Below are 15,737 nucleotides of genomic sequence, written 5' to 3' on the forward strand. Positions count from 1 at the left end.
GGGTCTACGGTTCTGAGCGAATCTCCAAAGCGCTGAGTCAAGCCAACCACCAGGGGGCGCCAGTAAAGATTGTCTCCTGTCGCTGAGCTGATGAATGCGGAAGAGGTGGAGGTCAGAGTTGAATGTTTGACAGAAAGCTGAATATGGATTCCATATTTCATGAGAAAGTAGGTAAAATATTTAATCTGAGTCGCTTATCTGTAAATGTTGACTGCAACCCGTCGTGTGAGTGTCGGTGTCAGTTTATAGCAGCCGGTAGCTGCCGCTGCTAACTGAGCTGTGGTGTTGTTGTTTGTTCTGAATGCTAACTGCTAGCTCACCAGCTAACAAGATAGACTGAAAAGTTTGTTTTCAGATTGTTTTAACAGCTTTAAACTAATTGTTTGAGGTTCCCAAACTGTGATTTTATTAGTAATGAAAGTTTCATTAATAAAGCGATGTGTTGTCGCTGTGGAGTAAAAACACTAATTTGATGCTTTTGATTAGTTTGATTTCTGAAGACTACTGGATGTTTATAAATTATACTGTTGGGTCTGGTGATCGATCGGTTACTCTCATTTAAAATCATAATCACTACGTTTTAAACTGATATATCCTGTGTTTACAGTAAGAATAAATGCAGTCATTTCCACTGGTGCGCCTTTTTAAAAGTCCTTTTTTTAATCTATGAAGGTAGATTTTTCTCTGCCCTTTAGTTATACTTTATTATTATTTGTGCTGTCTGTGTTTATTTGGTTGTTTTTAAAATGTGTTTGTATGTATTTTTAACTTCTGTTGAGCACTTTATGTTAAACTGCGCCGTATGGAATAAAGTTGAACTAACTGGTTGAGTTTGATAATTTATCCTCTTACTTTTCATTCTACTCTGATTCTTTTCTAATGCAGAATTCAATATGCTTACGATATTCCCAATAAGTAAGAGTATTACTAATAGTAGATCTAATAGTGATAGCAAGAATAATAAAGATAATAATGTTAAAACAACAACAACATAAAATATTGAGGTAATTTCACGTATTTACTGTATTGGTGTCCAAAGTGCGGCCCAGGGGCCAGTTGTGGCCCTCCAAGTGATTTTTGTGGCACCCAACTGCAATTCAAGAAAGATTTAAAAAAAAAAAAAGTGGCTTGTTCATCACAGGTGCAAACGTTTTACTTTAATTCAGGATAAAATGGTTACCCTGATTAGAAATAATATTTTATGTTGTAATTTTCTTGCAATAGAAAATATTAAGTAAACTATGTATATATTTTTATGACAAGCCAACTTTGCTGCATCTAATAATTATATAATATTATTTTGTTTTGCAGCAAGAGGGCTCCCTGTGTGCCCAGCACTGCCTGAACAACCTCCTGCAGGGGGAGTACTTCACCCCCGTGGATCTGTCCTCCATTGCTCACCAGCTGGATGAAGAGGAGAGGATGAGGATGGCCGAGGGCGGCATGGCCAGTGAGGAATACCGGACGTTTTTACAGGTGATCAGAGGACAAAACGTAGCTTAAAGCAGCATCATGTAACTTTTACTAGAAGACGTTTTTTACATATTTGTTAAAACTGTCGTGATAATCTGCAAACAAACTGAGATCCTCTACTTCCTGCCTGAGCTACTATTGCTGTGTGAAGAAATGCTCCCAACCAGAAACAACCAACCAGAGCCAGGAGGAGGGGCTTAGCGCTGTCAATCAACTTCATGTACTCAATGCTAACTGCAAATGGCAAAGAAACAATTTACTTTAACAGAAAAACTGTTTATTCTCCATTATCTGTAGCTACGCTAACTAGCAATAGCATTCATGACAGGCTGTGCTGGTGGATACAGTGTAGCAGGAGCACTAAGGCCTGGCTCTGATTGGTTGTTTCTTTTTGTTTATGTTTTCACAAATTATCTGTCATACTATTCTATCACAATATGTAAAATATATTAGAAAAGCTACATACTTTAACTTTAAATCATGCTTAATGTTGTATTTTTGTGTTTAAAGCAACCCTCAGGGAACATGGATGACAGTGGATTCTTCTCGATACAAGTACGTCTTTAAATTCCTCCTTATTGCCAGTAAATCTAAAGTCCTGACTTAAGATGTTTTAGCTCCCGTTTATCTGCTGGTCGCTACAGGTTATTAGCAACGCTCTGCGGGTGTGGGGCTTGGAGCTGATCCTTTTTAACAGCCCAGAGTACCAGAGGCTGATGATAAACCCGATGTAAGGCGCCGTCACTGAGCTGTGAAGAAGTTAATAGTTACATTTCAGTGGAAACTGATGCCGTCTTTTATGTTTCAGAAATGAAAAGGCTTTCATTTGCAACTATAAGGAGCACTGGTTTACTATACGCAAACTGGGACAGCAGGTATGACGCTGCCTTTTAGTTTTTAATAACTCCAGTCGATGCAGTTCACCAGAAACTCTGATTTCACTGCAGTGGTTCAACCTGAACTCACTCCTGACTGGACCGGAGTTGATATCGGACACATATTTAGCCCTTTTCCTCGCACAGCTGCAACAGGAAGGTACGATAATATAAATCAGGATCGCAAAATTCTTGAAAATGTTTTCAAGGCTTGAAAAGTGTTGAATTCTGTGCACACTTTAGCAATAAAATGCAATCTCTTGTTTGATTAAAAGTCTGAATTTAGAAAATGTTATTTATAGCTGAAACCAGATATTTTCAGACACCTAATATAAAGACACAGACATCTTTTTTTCTCGCTGTCTGAAGTTAAATCAGTCAAAAAATTAATTGTTTAAGGTTATGTAGAATTGCCAAAATTTTTTTTATTGGCTAAATGTCAGAAAACATTTTTGAGAATTTTTTTTGGTAACTTTGTGTTTTAAACATTTAATTTGAGCTCAAAGCTCATTAACCTTAACAGAATTTGTTTGCATTGTTTCAGTGTAATGAATATATTTTATTCCCATTTCCTCAAAGACTTATTTACCATGTCATATTTTAAATATTAAGCAAAACTACTGAAATTGTGAGATTTATTTTTTGTTAAATTTCTGTTTTATTCTCAGACCAGTCACGTGAATGTGAGACATTTCAAAACATAAAATTGTGTTACGTTTTAGCTTATTTGTTGCTGATGTAGATTGTAGAATATGATCACAATACATTATTAATAACAGTAATAATTATCATATAATCATGAATTGAAACTATATTTTTTAGTTCATTTGTTTATTTTGGTGCTGGAATAGTACATTTGGTTTAGTTTCTAGTGCAAATATCTTAATACACTTGAAATAAGACAAACTATCTTAAAAAGAACTTTTCAGCAAGATCTGGAGGCTTGTTGTAAGTAAATTATTACTTAATATTGATGAAAAATCAATAGTTCCACTTGGAAAATGGGAACAAATATTATTACAGATTAAATAATCAGCCAATTGAACTAGTATTTTTTCATCAATATTAAGAAATTATTGACTCAAAAACCCTTTATATTTTGATGAAAAGTTACATGTTAGTTTTGTTTTATTTCAAGTGATTTACCTTAACTAAGATATAAACTAGACCAAATGACTTGGTAACATTTTTCATTTTTGCAGTGTGAATTTTACTGAGCGAACCCTGATAAATACTCTCACAGGTCGGGTTCAGATTAGAAATATTAAACCTGTATTTCTGCAGGTTATTCCATATTTGTAATCCGGGGAAATCTCCCAGAGTGTGAGGCGGAGCAGATCCTGGGGATCATGCGGGTCCACCAGCAGCAACGACCCAGACTCATCGGCGAGGACGAGGCCCAGACCAGCATGGGGTACGTCTCCACAGCGCGCCGGCGTCCCGACCCAACAGAGCCGCTAACGCCAGTGTTTACTGCCAGCAGGACGTCGGCCTCTCAAGTGCAGACGGACGCGGGTTTTGTTGTGGAGGACGAGGATGAGGAGCTGAAGAGAGCTCTGGCGCTCAGCAGGCAGGACATGGATGTGGAAGACGAAGAGGCCGACGTTCGGAGAGCCATTCAGCTCAGCATGCAGGGTAACGGGATTAATGGAGTCATTTATCGGAGCAGCCTTCAGTTTTTCCCTTTTTCCTCATTTCTCTCCTTCCTTCCTTTTTTCCATCCTACCTCCTTTCCTTTTTTTTTGTTTTTGCTCCACATTTAAAGCCTGCATGCTTTAAAAATGGCCGCCATTTTTTCAGAGCAAACTTTATTATTTTATGTTTAGTCAAAGTGAGGAAACTCTGGGAGTTTACATCTGGAAAACGTACAAAAAAAATGTACAAACATTTCAACGTATTCTTACACTTTCTCTCTCTCCTCCATGTTTTTCAGGAGCCGTGATGAGCAACTCGTCTTCGGAGTGCGAGGCTTTAGGTGTGAAATCCAGCAGCGCTGATGAAGGACAAAAAGTCCAGAGCGAGACACTGACAGCGGAGGAGCTGAGGAAGAGGAGACAAGCCTACTTTGATCGGTAGGATGAAGCAGACTCTTCATCTCCTCCTAAGAGAGGAATTAAAAAACACGTTTTAGAGTAAAATCGTCTCTGATTCGTGCTTTAGGCAGCAGCAACAAGTTCAACCAAACATTCCCCAACAGCCAGACACAAATCCAGGTGAGAAAACTCGCTTTGCATCATTAAAATGTTGAAACCTTTGGGGAAAAAAGTTATGGAAATATTCACATTTCATGTTTTGGGTTAAATTTCTTGATCCTGAATATTTTTGATCCATTCAGTGGCAGAAAGACGTTTAGTGCGTCTGAAAACCCAAAGGAAAATAAAACACATTTTAACAAATTAGTTCGTTTAGAAAGTCTGTTGCTACTCCATTTTTGTTTACATTTTGTGGAGAGGGAAGTTTTGCTCCGTCTCTTCTTCTGAGGTTTTGGTGTCGTTTCCTGAGGTGGTTATTGATGCAGCGCCACCACAGACGAGGAGGGGAACAGGTTTTTAAATTAGTTTGATCTGTTTATACGACAGAACGTTAGGGCCACACCCAGAAAAAATAAAATTATGAGAATAAAGTCATAATATTACAACTTTATTCTGGTAATATTATTACTTTATTCTTGTATTATTTTAATTTTATTCTCATTATTTTGTTTTTATTATTATTTTGACTTTATTCTTGGATTATTTCAACTTTATTTTTGTAATTTATTTATCTTTTCTTGGCATGGACCCAATACTCTGTCATTTATCTGACAGTGCAGCATGAATGTGAACCACAGCAGCTGAAAATGTAACAAAAGTCACAACTTTAGTCCTCAATCAGGTGTGAAATCACCCAATGAACAGCTAATTTGAAACACAAACACTTTCAGTTTGTTTCCCTAATCTTAAGACTTTTCCTGTATTCTAGAGGCAGTTTAATGCAATGAGAAAGAGTGTCATTAAATATTAACCTGAGCCCACGACTTTACCCAGGATCAGCAAACACCGGCTCAGAGGAAGACCAACAGCAAGAGTCCAGCCAGTGAAGTTGTGGAAAGTTTGTGTTGTTTACCCGCGGCCTGGATTGGAACCCCTGCCTGGGGTAGCTTCGCTCCCTCCTCTAACCTTTTGCATATGCAAACATAAGGAAGTAAGGACACGGTTTCCTGTGTTAGTTCACTGACCGACCACAGAGACGAGAAGAAGAGGCAGCACTTTGGTGCGACTCGGTGAAGCGCTCGGGCTCCGGCGGACTCATGATGCAGTAAATCCAAGATTGCAATTGCCTTTTTTACCATGGCGCCTTCTTTTCTATTGTATACAGTTTTTTTTAATTCCAGTTCTTTTGGGTTTTTTTAGGAAGATCTGGAAAGACAAAAAAACATGCAAGTGTTGGAGGTTAAAAGAAAAAGAAAAATAAGAGAGGCATTCTATGAAAGCCATACGAGACCAATGTTTTGGACAGAAAAAGCTTTATAGGCGACGACAAACCCTCCTGCGTTTGGTTTGTGGAACAAAGAAATGATTAGGAGACCTAATCCATCACAACTCCTTTTTAGTCTGAAGTAATCCAACAATTTCTCACCGCATCTAAGTGTCTTTGGGTCTGAATTACACTAACGTCTGTGGATTGTTTATTCCTGATCTGAGTGATAGTTTTACTCCCAGAACACAGTTCGTCTTCGATGTTTTCACTTTATTCCTTTCTTTAAATGTACAAGTAGACATTAAATGAATAAAAGGTCCAGTGTGGACAGTACAGTTTTTTTTCTACAACGTTCCGTTCGAATCTCTCATAAAGCACTTAGTGAGATAAGAAGGAAATACTCAGTTTGTTATACGTCAGAATATTATTACTTGGATTATACAGCTACCAAACTACTTGCACAAATTTGACAATTTAAGTAGCATAAAGTTGAAACCAGATGTTCTCATTTTTTCAATTCTCACTTTCTGACATCAAATATTCCATCTTTTAGGTCAGTTGGGACAAAAACAAATTCCTAAAAGCCACAATAACGAGATATTTTGGTATCTATTTTCATTCCAGAAGTTTCTAACAATAGTTGCAGGAATCTACTGAAACATTTTCTATGGTACTGAAATCAGGAATCAAATGTTTTCTTATCCAACTGAACCAACTTTATAAACACAATGGTGGCATTTTAAGGGTCATTCACTGCAAAAATACAAAATCTTAACACATATCTTTTGTCTAGTTTGGAAGCAAATATTTTAGTACACTTCAAACCATTTTATAGAACTTTTTTAAAGTAAATAATTCCTTAATGTTAATGAAAACGTAATAGTTCACTGGCAGATTATTTCACTTATAGCATGAGAAAAATATCTTGTTTAAAAAAGCACCTACATCTTGCTAAAAAGTTACTTTAATTTTGTCTCATTTTCACTAAAAAGTAAAAAGTAGACCAAAAATACTTGGTAAGATTTTGTTTTTGCAGTTTTATTTTCTGATACTTCAACATGGTGCCATCTTTGTGAAGTGCACCAGTCCCTCCTGCAGCGTTTTATGTTACTTTTGGAGTAATGACTTCTTCCATGCCGAGTGGCCTTCCAGCCCACATTGTTAAATTCTGTTTTTACTTTAACAGCTTCAGTCACAAGTATCACCAGATTACGTTACTTTCTAGATTATAGAACCCAACTTCTACCCAATTATGATGAATGCTGGGTATTTTCATGCAGCATTTGACAAAATAAACACCTTCAGTCATCTGGAAATCATACCGAATAATAAAACAAGACGTTTTGAGATCCACAAGTCATTTCTCATGTCTTCGTTTGGTTTTATTTTCTCATGGCGTCACATAAGGAAGCAGAGTGTTTGCCTTAAAATGCTTCTGTAGATGTGCTTCCTGTTAGCTTAAATGTTGCAAAAGAAGCCCACAGATGCTTCTGGGATTTTCCAAATTGCTTAAACAATTAAATTATGTAGCAAGTACAAATAAATGTGGTTTTCCTAACTGACCTAAAACAGTAAAAGATAGATTTGGTTTTACAGTATATATATCTGATTTGAACTGCCTTACACTGATACTTCGGTTATTATTGAGGTTGCCAAAGGTCCTTGAACGTCATGTGTTGATAAATAATTATTAAACTCCTTAATCTGTTAAGCTGAGAAATACATCAGAAACGTTTGGCAGGTCTGGAAACCATGTTGTAGTTTATTGCTGGTCTAAAACTATAACCATGCTGAGTTTTGTCAGGTTGTTTTTCCTGAACAGACCACATTAAAACCGTTTGTTAGGGGTCACGATTTCTGAAAGCAAGAACAAGTTTGGAGGTTATGCAAAGTAAAGAACATGCTTTGCAGATCTGATGTTTTCACTGTTGCTTGTCAGAATTGGCTGTAATTTTTTTCCATTTTAAATGCACTTGAGAGTATAAAAGGTGTTTTTTTTATCATTGCATTGTTTTCAATCACTTCTTTCTTACAGTAATCTGTTGTGTTTGTTTCATGTTGCGATACACATTCTTTCAGTTAATATAATGGTCAGTGTTGCAGGATTAAAGTGATATTAATTCACTGTTTGCTGCATTTTTATTGTGACTTGTGACTACGGAAGCCCATTTCTGCCAAAAAATAAAAAATAAAGACCAACAGGAAGTCGAATTAAGAGATTAGAACTCATAATTATCAGATTTAAAGTAATGATTATGTTATACAAGAGCAGTTAAGATACAATCCAGCCAATTTTAGCTTCTATTAAAGATTAGCTTCACGGATACATGGTGTATTACGGTATCAGCAGTAATCAAAAAGTCAAAATTATGATTTTGATTCCAATAATTATGACTTAGAAAGTCAAAATTATTACTTAACTCATAATTCTTATTTTATATCTCATAATAACGACTTGGAAAGTCAAATTTATAACTTTCATAAATAAAATCCAGTTGGGCTTTTACTTTGTCTATTTTTAGTTGAGCAGAAATGGGCTTTGTCTGCAGATAATGTTCCTACTTTTATCATAAAACAACAAATAAGTCAAATTTAGATATTTTATTTGATGGGGAAAGTTATAAGCTTTAATAATAATTTGCATGCAGTAACAAAATGCCTGCCAAAAATACTGAAACTGCATAATTGCCTTCTAAAGCTGCGGTTAAGTTGGTTATCTTTGAGGCAAACCCAACATAGACAAACCCGGTAGGATAAATACTACTATCAGCTGCAGTGGCGGACCTAGAAAATGTTTACTATTTTACTTATCAATCAATATTAAGGAATTACTTAGTTAAATCAAGCTCTTATTTCTTACTGAAAAGTTACTTGTAAGTTAGTACACTGGAAATGAGACAAAACTAAGATATTTGCACTGAAAACTAAGCCAAAAAAAATTGGTAAGATTTGGTGCGATTCTTATCAAACAAGTGATTAGTTTTTCTAAGGAAAGTTTTAAGGACATAAATACTACATGGGGGCAGTTGCACCCAATAGTCCCCATGTAGATCCGCCCCTGATCAGGTGTAAATCACAGCTAAGCCATTTATGAGTAATGGGGACAATGATGGTGAAAGTTTCCCCCCTAAAAGTTTGTTGTAGTTAATATGTAACCAGAAGAACATACTTGTACTTTGTTTCCCCAAATAACAGTAGCAGTTTACAGAACTCATCTGGATCGAGCTGAAAGGTGCGTACGGTGGTTAGTTGGGCTAGGAATACATTTACAGTTTCTCTGTAAATGTAGATTTTTTACATTTTTTACTCTTCAGATGAACTGCAAAAACACAAAATCTTACCATGTATTTTTGTCTAGTGGAAATGTCTTAATGTCCTTAAAATTAAATAAATATAATTTACAAGTAACTTTCAGTAAAATATCAGCCTGTTGAAAGTAAATAATTGTTGAATATTGACTAAAAAATACTATTTATACTGGCAAATTGTTTAATGAGACATTTTTTCCATTGTTATAAGTGAAAAAAATGCTAATGGTTTGTTTATTTTAAACAGGCTCTTGTGTCTAGCATATGTAGGGTCATTCAATGCAAAAACACAAAATCTTAAGAATTTTGGTTACTTATCTTAGCCCACTTGAAATAAGACAAATAACTTTTTAAATAACTTTTCAGTAAAATACAGGAGCTTGATTTAAGTGAAAACTACTAGGTCTGCTGGCAGTTTTCAACTTATAACATGGAAAAAATATTTTGCTAGAAGTTAAATCTGACAATATTGATCAATATTCAAGAATTATTTAATCAAGCTCATATCTTACTGAAAGGTTACTTTTAAGCTAGTACACTTGAAATAAGATGAAACAAAAATATTTGCAGTAAAATCTGGACTAAAAATACTCAGTAAGATTTTGCTGGGGGTTTTTTTTGCAATGTTAAAAGCTGATTTTGCAGGCATCAAAGTTTGCTTTTGAGCAAAAATCATCAGAATTTTTGTTGGAAGGAATTTGTTGATTGAAAACTTATTAAAAGAAAGGCATCCAGTTTTTACATTTTTTGAATCTATCAGTAAAAACAAGATTTAGGTCATTTTTACTTTGAAAAAGCTTCCAAGCAAGTTTAGCTAATTAATTAACTGCAAAAACACAAACTCTTACAAAGTATTTTGAGCCGGTTTCTTTTGCAAATATCTCTCTACACTTGACATAAAACAAAACTGACCAGTAACTTTTCAGTAATTTATAGGAGGTATTTTCAAGAAAATAATTCCTGTACAAGTTTTTAGTTTCCATATTTCCACTAGAAACTAAAATATTTGGTAATATTGTGTTTTTGAAGTGTTGTTCATTTGTCCACACTGCAAAAACACAAAATCTCACCAAGTATTTTGAGTTTCAAGCACACATATTAGCACACTTTAAGGAAAACAAAAACTAACTTACATGTAATATTTCAGAAAGATAAACATGTGTGTTTTAAGTCCATAATTCCTTCAGTTTTGTCTTATTTCAAGTGTATTAAGATATTTGAACTAGAAGCTAAACCAAACTACTTGGCAAGACTTTGTGTTTTTGCAGTGCAATTAATTTGCTAAACTTGCTACAACACCGGAAGCGTTTTCAAAGTAGAGGAAAACACTTGGTAATATTTTGTATTTTTGCCCTTAAAACATCTTCCTGTTTCAGGTTCAGAGTTCAAACCTTCCCTTACTCCAGCTATGGAAACCCACAAACTGGAAATGCCGCTTATTTTCTTGCTAACCTGCTTGTGCTACGTGGCTCCTGTCCATCCAGCAGCGCCTCCAAACGTCACCATCTCCCATCTTTCCTACAAGAACATGGACTTCGCCATGAACCTTTACAGAAAAATATCCAGCCACCACGACAAGAACGTCTTCTTCTCTCCTCTGAGCATCTCCACCAGCTTCGCCGCCCTGCTGATGGCGTCTGGCGGCGTGACGCACCAGGAGATCCTCAGGGTACTGAACTTGGAGCAGTTGGAGTCGGCCGACCAGCCGGAGCTTATCCCGAGGCTTTTCCAGCTCCTTCAGGAGAACATCGAGCAGAACGGCTCTCTGAAACTGGACCAGAACATGGCGCTTTTTGTCCGTCAGCAGGTGGAGGTAAAGAATGTGTTTGAGGACAATATCAGGACGTTTTTCCAAGCCGACGTTAAAAGCGTGGACTTTGCGGACACGAAAGGGAGCGTCAGTTACGTAAACGAATACGTCAGGCAGAAGACGCAGGATAAAATTACCGAAATGATTTCCGCACTTGATGAAACGACTCAGCTCCTGCTGATCAACAGCATTTTCTTCCGAGGTAAGATGAATGAGTATGACGGAGTATTAGGACCATACTCAGAAATAAATAAAAAGTAAAAAAAAAAAACAACAACAAAAAAAAACAAGCTAACTCAGAAATAAATAAAAAGTAAAAAATTAAGTTATGAGAAAAATATAAGTAGTTAAATACCATAGTTAAATTACCAGAATAAAGCAATAATATTGTGATTTTATTATTGCATTATTTCAAACTTATTCTCATATTACTGCGACTTTATTCTCGTATTATTCGATCTCATTTTCCTAATACTGGCTTTAATCTGTTGACTTTATTCGACTTCATTCTTGTAATTTTATGACTTTATTGTTTTATTTTGACCTTATTCGACTATATTCTATTTTTAAGGCTTTGTTCTTGTAATACACATTTTTGTTTTCCTGTTTTGACTTTATTTGACGTTACTATTTTATGAGTTTATTCTAATACTTTACAACCATTCATCCATTTTCTTACACCCTTGTCCCTTGGTGGGGTCGGGAGGGTTGCTGGTGCTCATCTCCAGCTAACGTTCTGGGCGAGAGGCGGGGTCACCCTGGACAGGTCGCCAGTCTGTCGCAGGGCAACACAGGACACACAACCATGGCCACACACATTCACACCTAGGAGCAATTTGGAGAGGCCAATTAACCTGACAGTCATGTTTTTGGACTGTGGGAGGAAACCGGAGTACCCGGAGAAAACCCACGCATGCACAGGAAGAACATGCAAACCCCATGCAGAAAGGCCCCAGGCCGGGAATCGAACCCAGAACCTTCTTGCTGCAAGGCAACAGCTCTACCAACTGCGCCACTGTGCAGCCCATACTACAACCTTGTTCTGTTATTTCAGCTTTATTCTCGTATTATTTCGATCTTATTCGACTTATCCTCATAACTTTGACTTAATTCTCATAATCTTATTTTTAATGATTATTTTAGCGTGGCCTAACACTCCACCGCAGAATAAACAATATTGACTTGTTTTTGAGTCTAACTTTAACTGTTTACATGCAAGTTAACCATGTTGACCCAAATCCAGGTGCCTGGCAGTCGCCTTTTGACTCGGATTTGACCAGAGACGCTCCTTTTTACATTGATAATTACAATGTTCTGCAAGTTCCCATGATGGTTAAAGAGGACAAGTTCTACACTGCGGAGGATATTCCGCTGGGAGCCAGACTGCTGAAGCTGCCATACCAGGCCGGCGTCTCCATGCTTATCCTGCTACCAAACAAGGGTATCGATTACACTGTGATTGATGATGAGATCAATGCCGAGAAGTTCCTGAGCTGGGTCAAAGACCTCCGCAAAACGTACGTTCATACTGGGAAATTCTTGCTTAGTCGTCATGTGAATTTGCGGTTTTCACAATAAATAAATAAAAAATGTGAAAGTGGTGCTTTAATTTAGTGCTTAATCAGTAATTAAATCACTACATTTTGCTTCTAGTCCTTGAAAGTCATTGATATTTTACCTGGACAGTTTTGTGATAACATGTAATTTTAACGTTTGATTAGAAGATTAAAATTTGGAAAAGGTTATTTACAGTTGAAACCGGATAAAAATACACACATTTTTTTCTCTCTGGTAAATCAGATCAAGCTTTTCTTCTTTTAGGTTTGCTGGAATCACCAAAATTATTTATTTTAGTTAAATTGCAAGAAAATCTATATTTCTGTTTGTATCTTGTGTGTTTAAGCATTTAATTTAAGGAGAAAGGACATTTATCTTAACACGATTTGTTTGGATTGTTTCAGTGTAATGAATAATTATTATTAATAATTTCTCAGTAACTTATTGCTCTGTGTAATAAAGCGTGACTTGTATTTTATACGTTAAAGATGATTGAAATTAGGTCGTTTTCTTTGTTAAATTAGTGTGTTGTTCTCTGATTGGTACGATCTATAAATTATGTATGAAAGACATTTCAAAACATAAAATGTTGCTACATTTCAGATTACCTGTCCTTGCTGAATACAGTAATACATTACACTTGATTTTTTTTAGTCCATTTTTTTATCTCCAAGCTGTGGTGTTGCAAAAGTTTGAAAACATATACTTGAAGATGCTTTTAAAAACGCTTGAATTTTGCTTTTTTTTTTTTTAAGTGTATGAACCCTAACATTTTAATAAACACACCGTATCTTGTTCTGTTTGTAGGAGGCTGGAAGTCAACATGCCAAAATTCAAGATGGCGGAGGAATATTCCCTGCAGGGTCTTCTTCCAGATATGGGCATGACCAGCCTGTTCAGTAATTCTGCGAACCTTACACAGCTCAGCATGGAACCAGGCCTCAAAATCTCAGAGGTTAGTTAGAAACTTCTCCATGTTTTAATCCCGTTTGGAGAGATTATCAATCAACGCCTTCTGTTTAAAACAAAAAAAAAAACCTGCCACTGAAGTTTGAGCCATTTTCTCTCATCATTTATCGAGTTACCTGCATTTAATGCTTATATGGGTCATTCACTGATAGAAAAGAACTTATTTGATCACGCTGTGATAAACCGTTGTAACATCCGCTGTGCTTACAAACAAATAATCCCTCTATATTCCCACCTGAACGCTGTTGATCCCTGCTGTGAAACCCGCAGGTGCTGCACAAAGCTGTGGTTGAGGTGGACGAGACGGGAACGACCGCGGCGGCTAGCACCACAATCGGCATCACTCCCTACTCTCTGCCCAAGATGTTCGTCATCAACAGGCCGTTCTTCTTCTTCATATACCACGAAGACACCAACTGCCTCTTGTTCATGGGGAGAGTTATTAACCCCTCCAGCAACTAATTACTGCACTGTTTAAACTCTGGAGAAGTCAGTTGATGTGTTTTCTTTGAAAAATCACTTGTCCATGCTTTACTGGGTTTCAGTAAGTTTTTATGTCACACTTAGTAAATCAAATATAGCCTTTTGAACTAAAGTCAGTATTTTCCATGATTGTCTGACTTTAACGCCTCTTTACAGCTACTGACAGAAGGTTTTGGTGAACTTTTAAGGTCCCATTTTTAACCTAAACCTAATTAAAAACATTCCCATGATAAATTAAGTAATGGATGAGATAGTTTACATTTTAGAGGTCAGTGGTCACTTCACTGAAGTTTTCACAGGAATTACAGGCCACAACCGACTGAATAGCTAAACTCCACAAATACTTGAGGGCTACTTCTAAAAAAAAAAAGAAATGTTTCTAACTTCAACTCATAACCAAATATACATTAATAAATACAGTTTCACATAAAAATTCATAAAAGTAGTCGCATTTCAAAGAAAGATTTGTTACGAGGCAATGGTTTTGCAAATAAACTGAAATCACATTCCATATTAAAATTCACAAATAAAAATGTTTCTTTTTGCAAATAAATTGTAGTTTCGTTCCACTTAAAAATGTGAAAACAGGAAGATTTTTGTGAATAATTTGGAGTCTCATTCCACCGAAAAATTCACAAACAAATGATTCTGTAAATACTGAACTGCAAGCAGGCGTCTCACTGCCTCTCAAACTATTTTTTTGTATACAGTTAAGCCCCAAATTGTTTATGCACCTGACAGATTTAGGTTTAAAGTAATCTTTTATTTGTACTTTAATCTGGTAGAAAATTAGTGCATGGAGCTAAAGATTGGGGTTATGGCAGTGAGCCTCTCCATTCTCAAAGACTTTGAGCTGATCACCAAGGATAAATTGTGAAAATACCAGTTAAAAGTTGGCAAAAAAAAAGGTAATCAATTATAAGAAGGGACTTATTGTTGTAAAGCCAATAAAGGTTTTTCCATTAATTATTGAAAAGGGTATAAATAATTTTCTAAATTCCATTTTTTTTAAAGTGTTACTTTGTTTTATTATCTTTTGAGAGATTGTCTCTTATTATCTAGAATTGGAAATAAAATTCTTGGTATCAATAAAACTATTTTAGCTGTTCATTTCGGGTGTTGTTGATTCACATCATGTTGAATCATACACTGCCACCTCCTGGCCAACCAGGGTAAGTACACAAAACTGTCTCCAGACTCATGTTGCTGTCAAGAACTTCAAAACATTTTCCGAGTTCTTTTACTGGCTGGTAAAAATATTCATAACAATATGCATCAACTAAGGATCAATATAACTGTTAAGACATGTAAATATTGATTTTTATGTTGATAAGAGTCTTTAAATGTGTGTTCTCTCTCTGTTTCCCTATGTTACAAAATGACAACCAGTCTTTTCTTTATTACTTGGCACCCGCAGTAGAGTATAACTTTTTTTTCTGTTTAAAATTATTATAATTATTATTTTAAGTTTGAAAAAGCATGTTTTGAACAATCATTGGGGCCCCAATTTAGCTCCACACACCCCTGCTCCATATCGACTGTAAATGCATAAAAGTGGTGGGAAGCTTGTTCAAATAGAATTATTTATCATGATGTGTTGCTCGTCATACGCCTCATATCAGTGCCTCTGGTGAGTGTTGGGTATGTTTAGGTGCATACAGATTAATATCTAAAAACTACTTTTTTGGTATCATAATTTTTGTACATTAAATTAACATTATTTACTGTACTGCTGGGCTTTTACATTTTCTGGCTTCTCTAAAGACACAAAAACATCCTTTTAAGAGTAATTAAAGATTGTGA

General features: G+C 35.9%; 2 protein-coding genes across 4 annotated transcripts; both read left to right on the forward strand.

The window, feature by feature from the left end:
* Positions 1–30: 30 nt before the first annotated feature.
* Positions 31–7,932, forward strand: atxn3 (ataxin 3). Of its 3 annotated transcripts, none has more exons than XM_008400089.3 (11): positions 31–167; positions 1,312–1,476; positions 1,984–2,028; positions 2,118–2,203; positions 2,282–2,348; positions 2,421–2,508; positions 3,633–3,762; positions 3,829–3,983; positions 4,282–4,420; positions 4,509–4,561; positions 5,375–7,932. In XM_008400089.3, exons 1-11 carry the CDS (start codon positions 123–125, stop codon positions 5,425–5,427), a joined length of 1,026 nt encoding a protein of 341 aa, XP_008398311.1. In that variant the 5' UTR covers positions 31–122; the 3' UTR covers positions 5,428–7,932. The 3 variants fall into 3 exon arrangements, with proteins under 3 accessions (XP_008398311.1, XP_008398312.1, XP_081459487.1); XM_008400090.3 differs by having other exon boundaries at positions 3,832–3,983; XM_081603361.1 differs by having other exon boundaries at positions 3,633–3,983.
* A 1,039-nt stretch (positions 7,933–8,971) lies between these two features.
* Positions 8,972–15,031, forward strand: serpina10b (serpin peptidase inhibitor, clade A (alpha-1 antiproteinase, antitrypsin), member 10b). The gene is made up of 5 exons (XM_008400091.3): positions 8,972–9,039; positions 10,492–11,127; positions 12,169–12,442; positions 13,290–13,437; positions 13,722–15,031. The coding sequence occupies exons 2-5, from the start codon at positions 10,524–10,526 to the stop codon at positions 13,911–13,913; spliced, it is 1,218 nt and encodes a 405-aa protein (XP_008398313.2). The 5' UTR covers positions 8,972–9,039; positions 10,492–10,523; the 3' UTR covers positions 13,914–15,031.
* The last annotated feature ends 706 nt before the right edge of the window (positions 15,032–15,737 follow it).

The sequence above is a fragment of the Poecilia reticulata genome, chromosome 22, assembly GCF_904066995.2.
Source record: "Poecilia reticulata chromosome 22, P_reticulata-male-v2, whole genome shotgun sequence".
Lineage (NCBI taxonomy): Eukaryota > Metazoa > Chordata > Actinopteri > Cyprinodontiformes > Poeciliidae > Poecilia > Poecilia reticulata.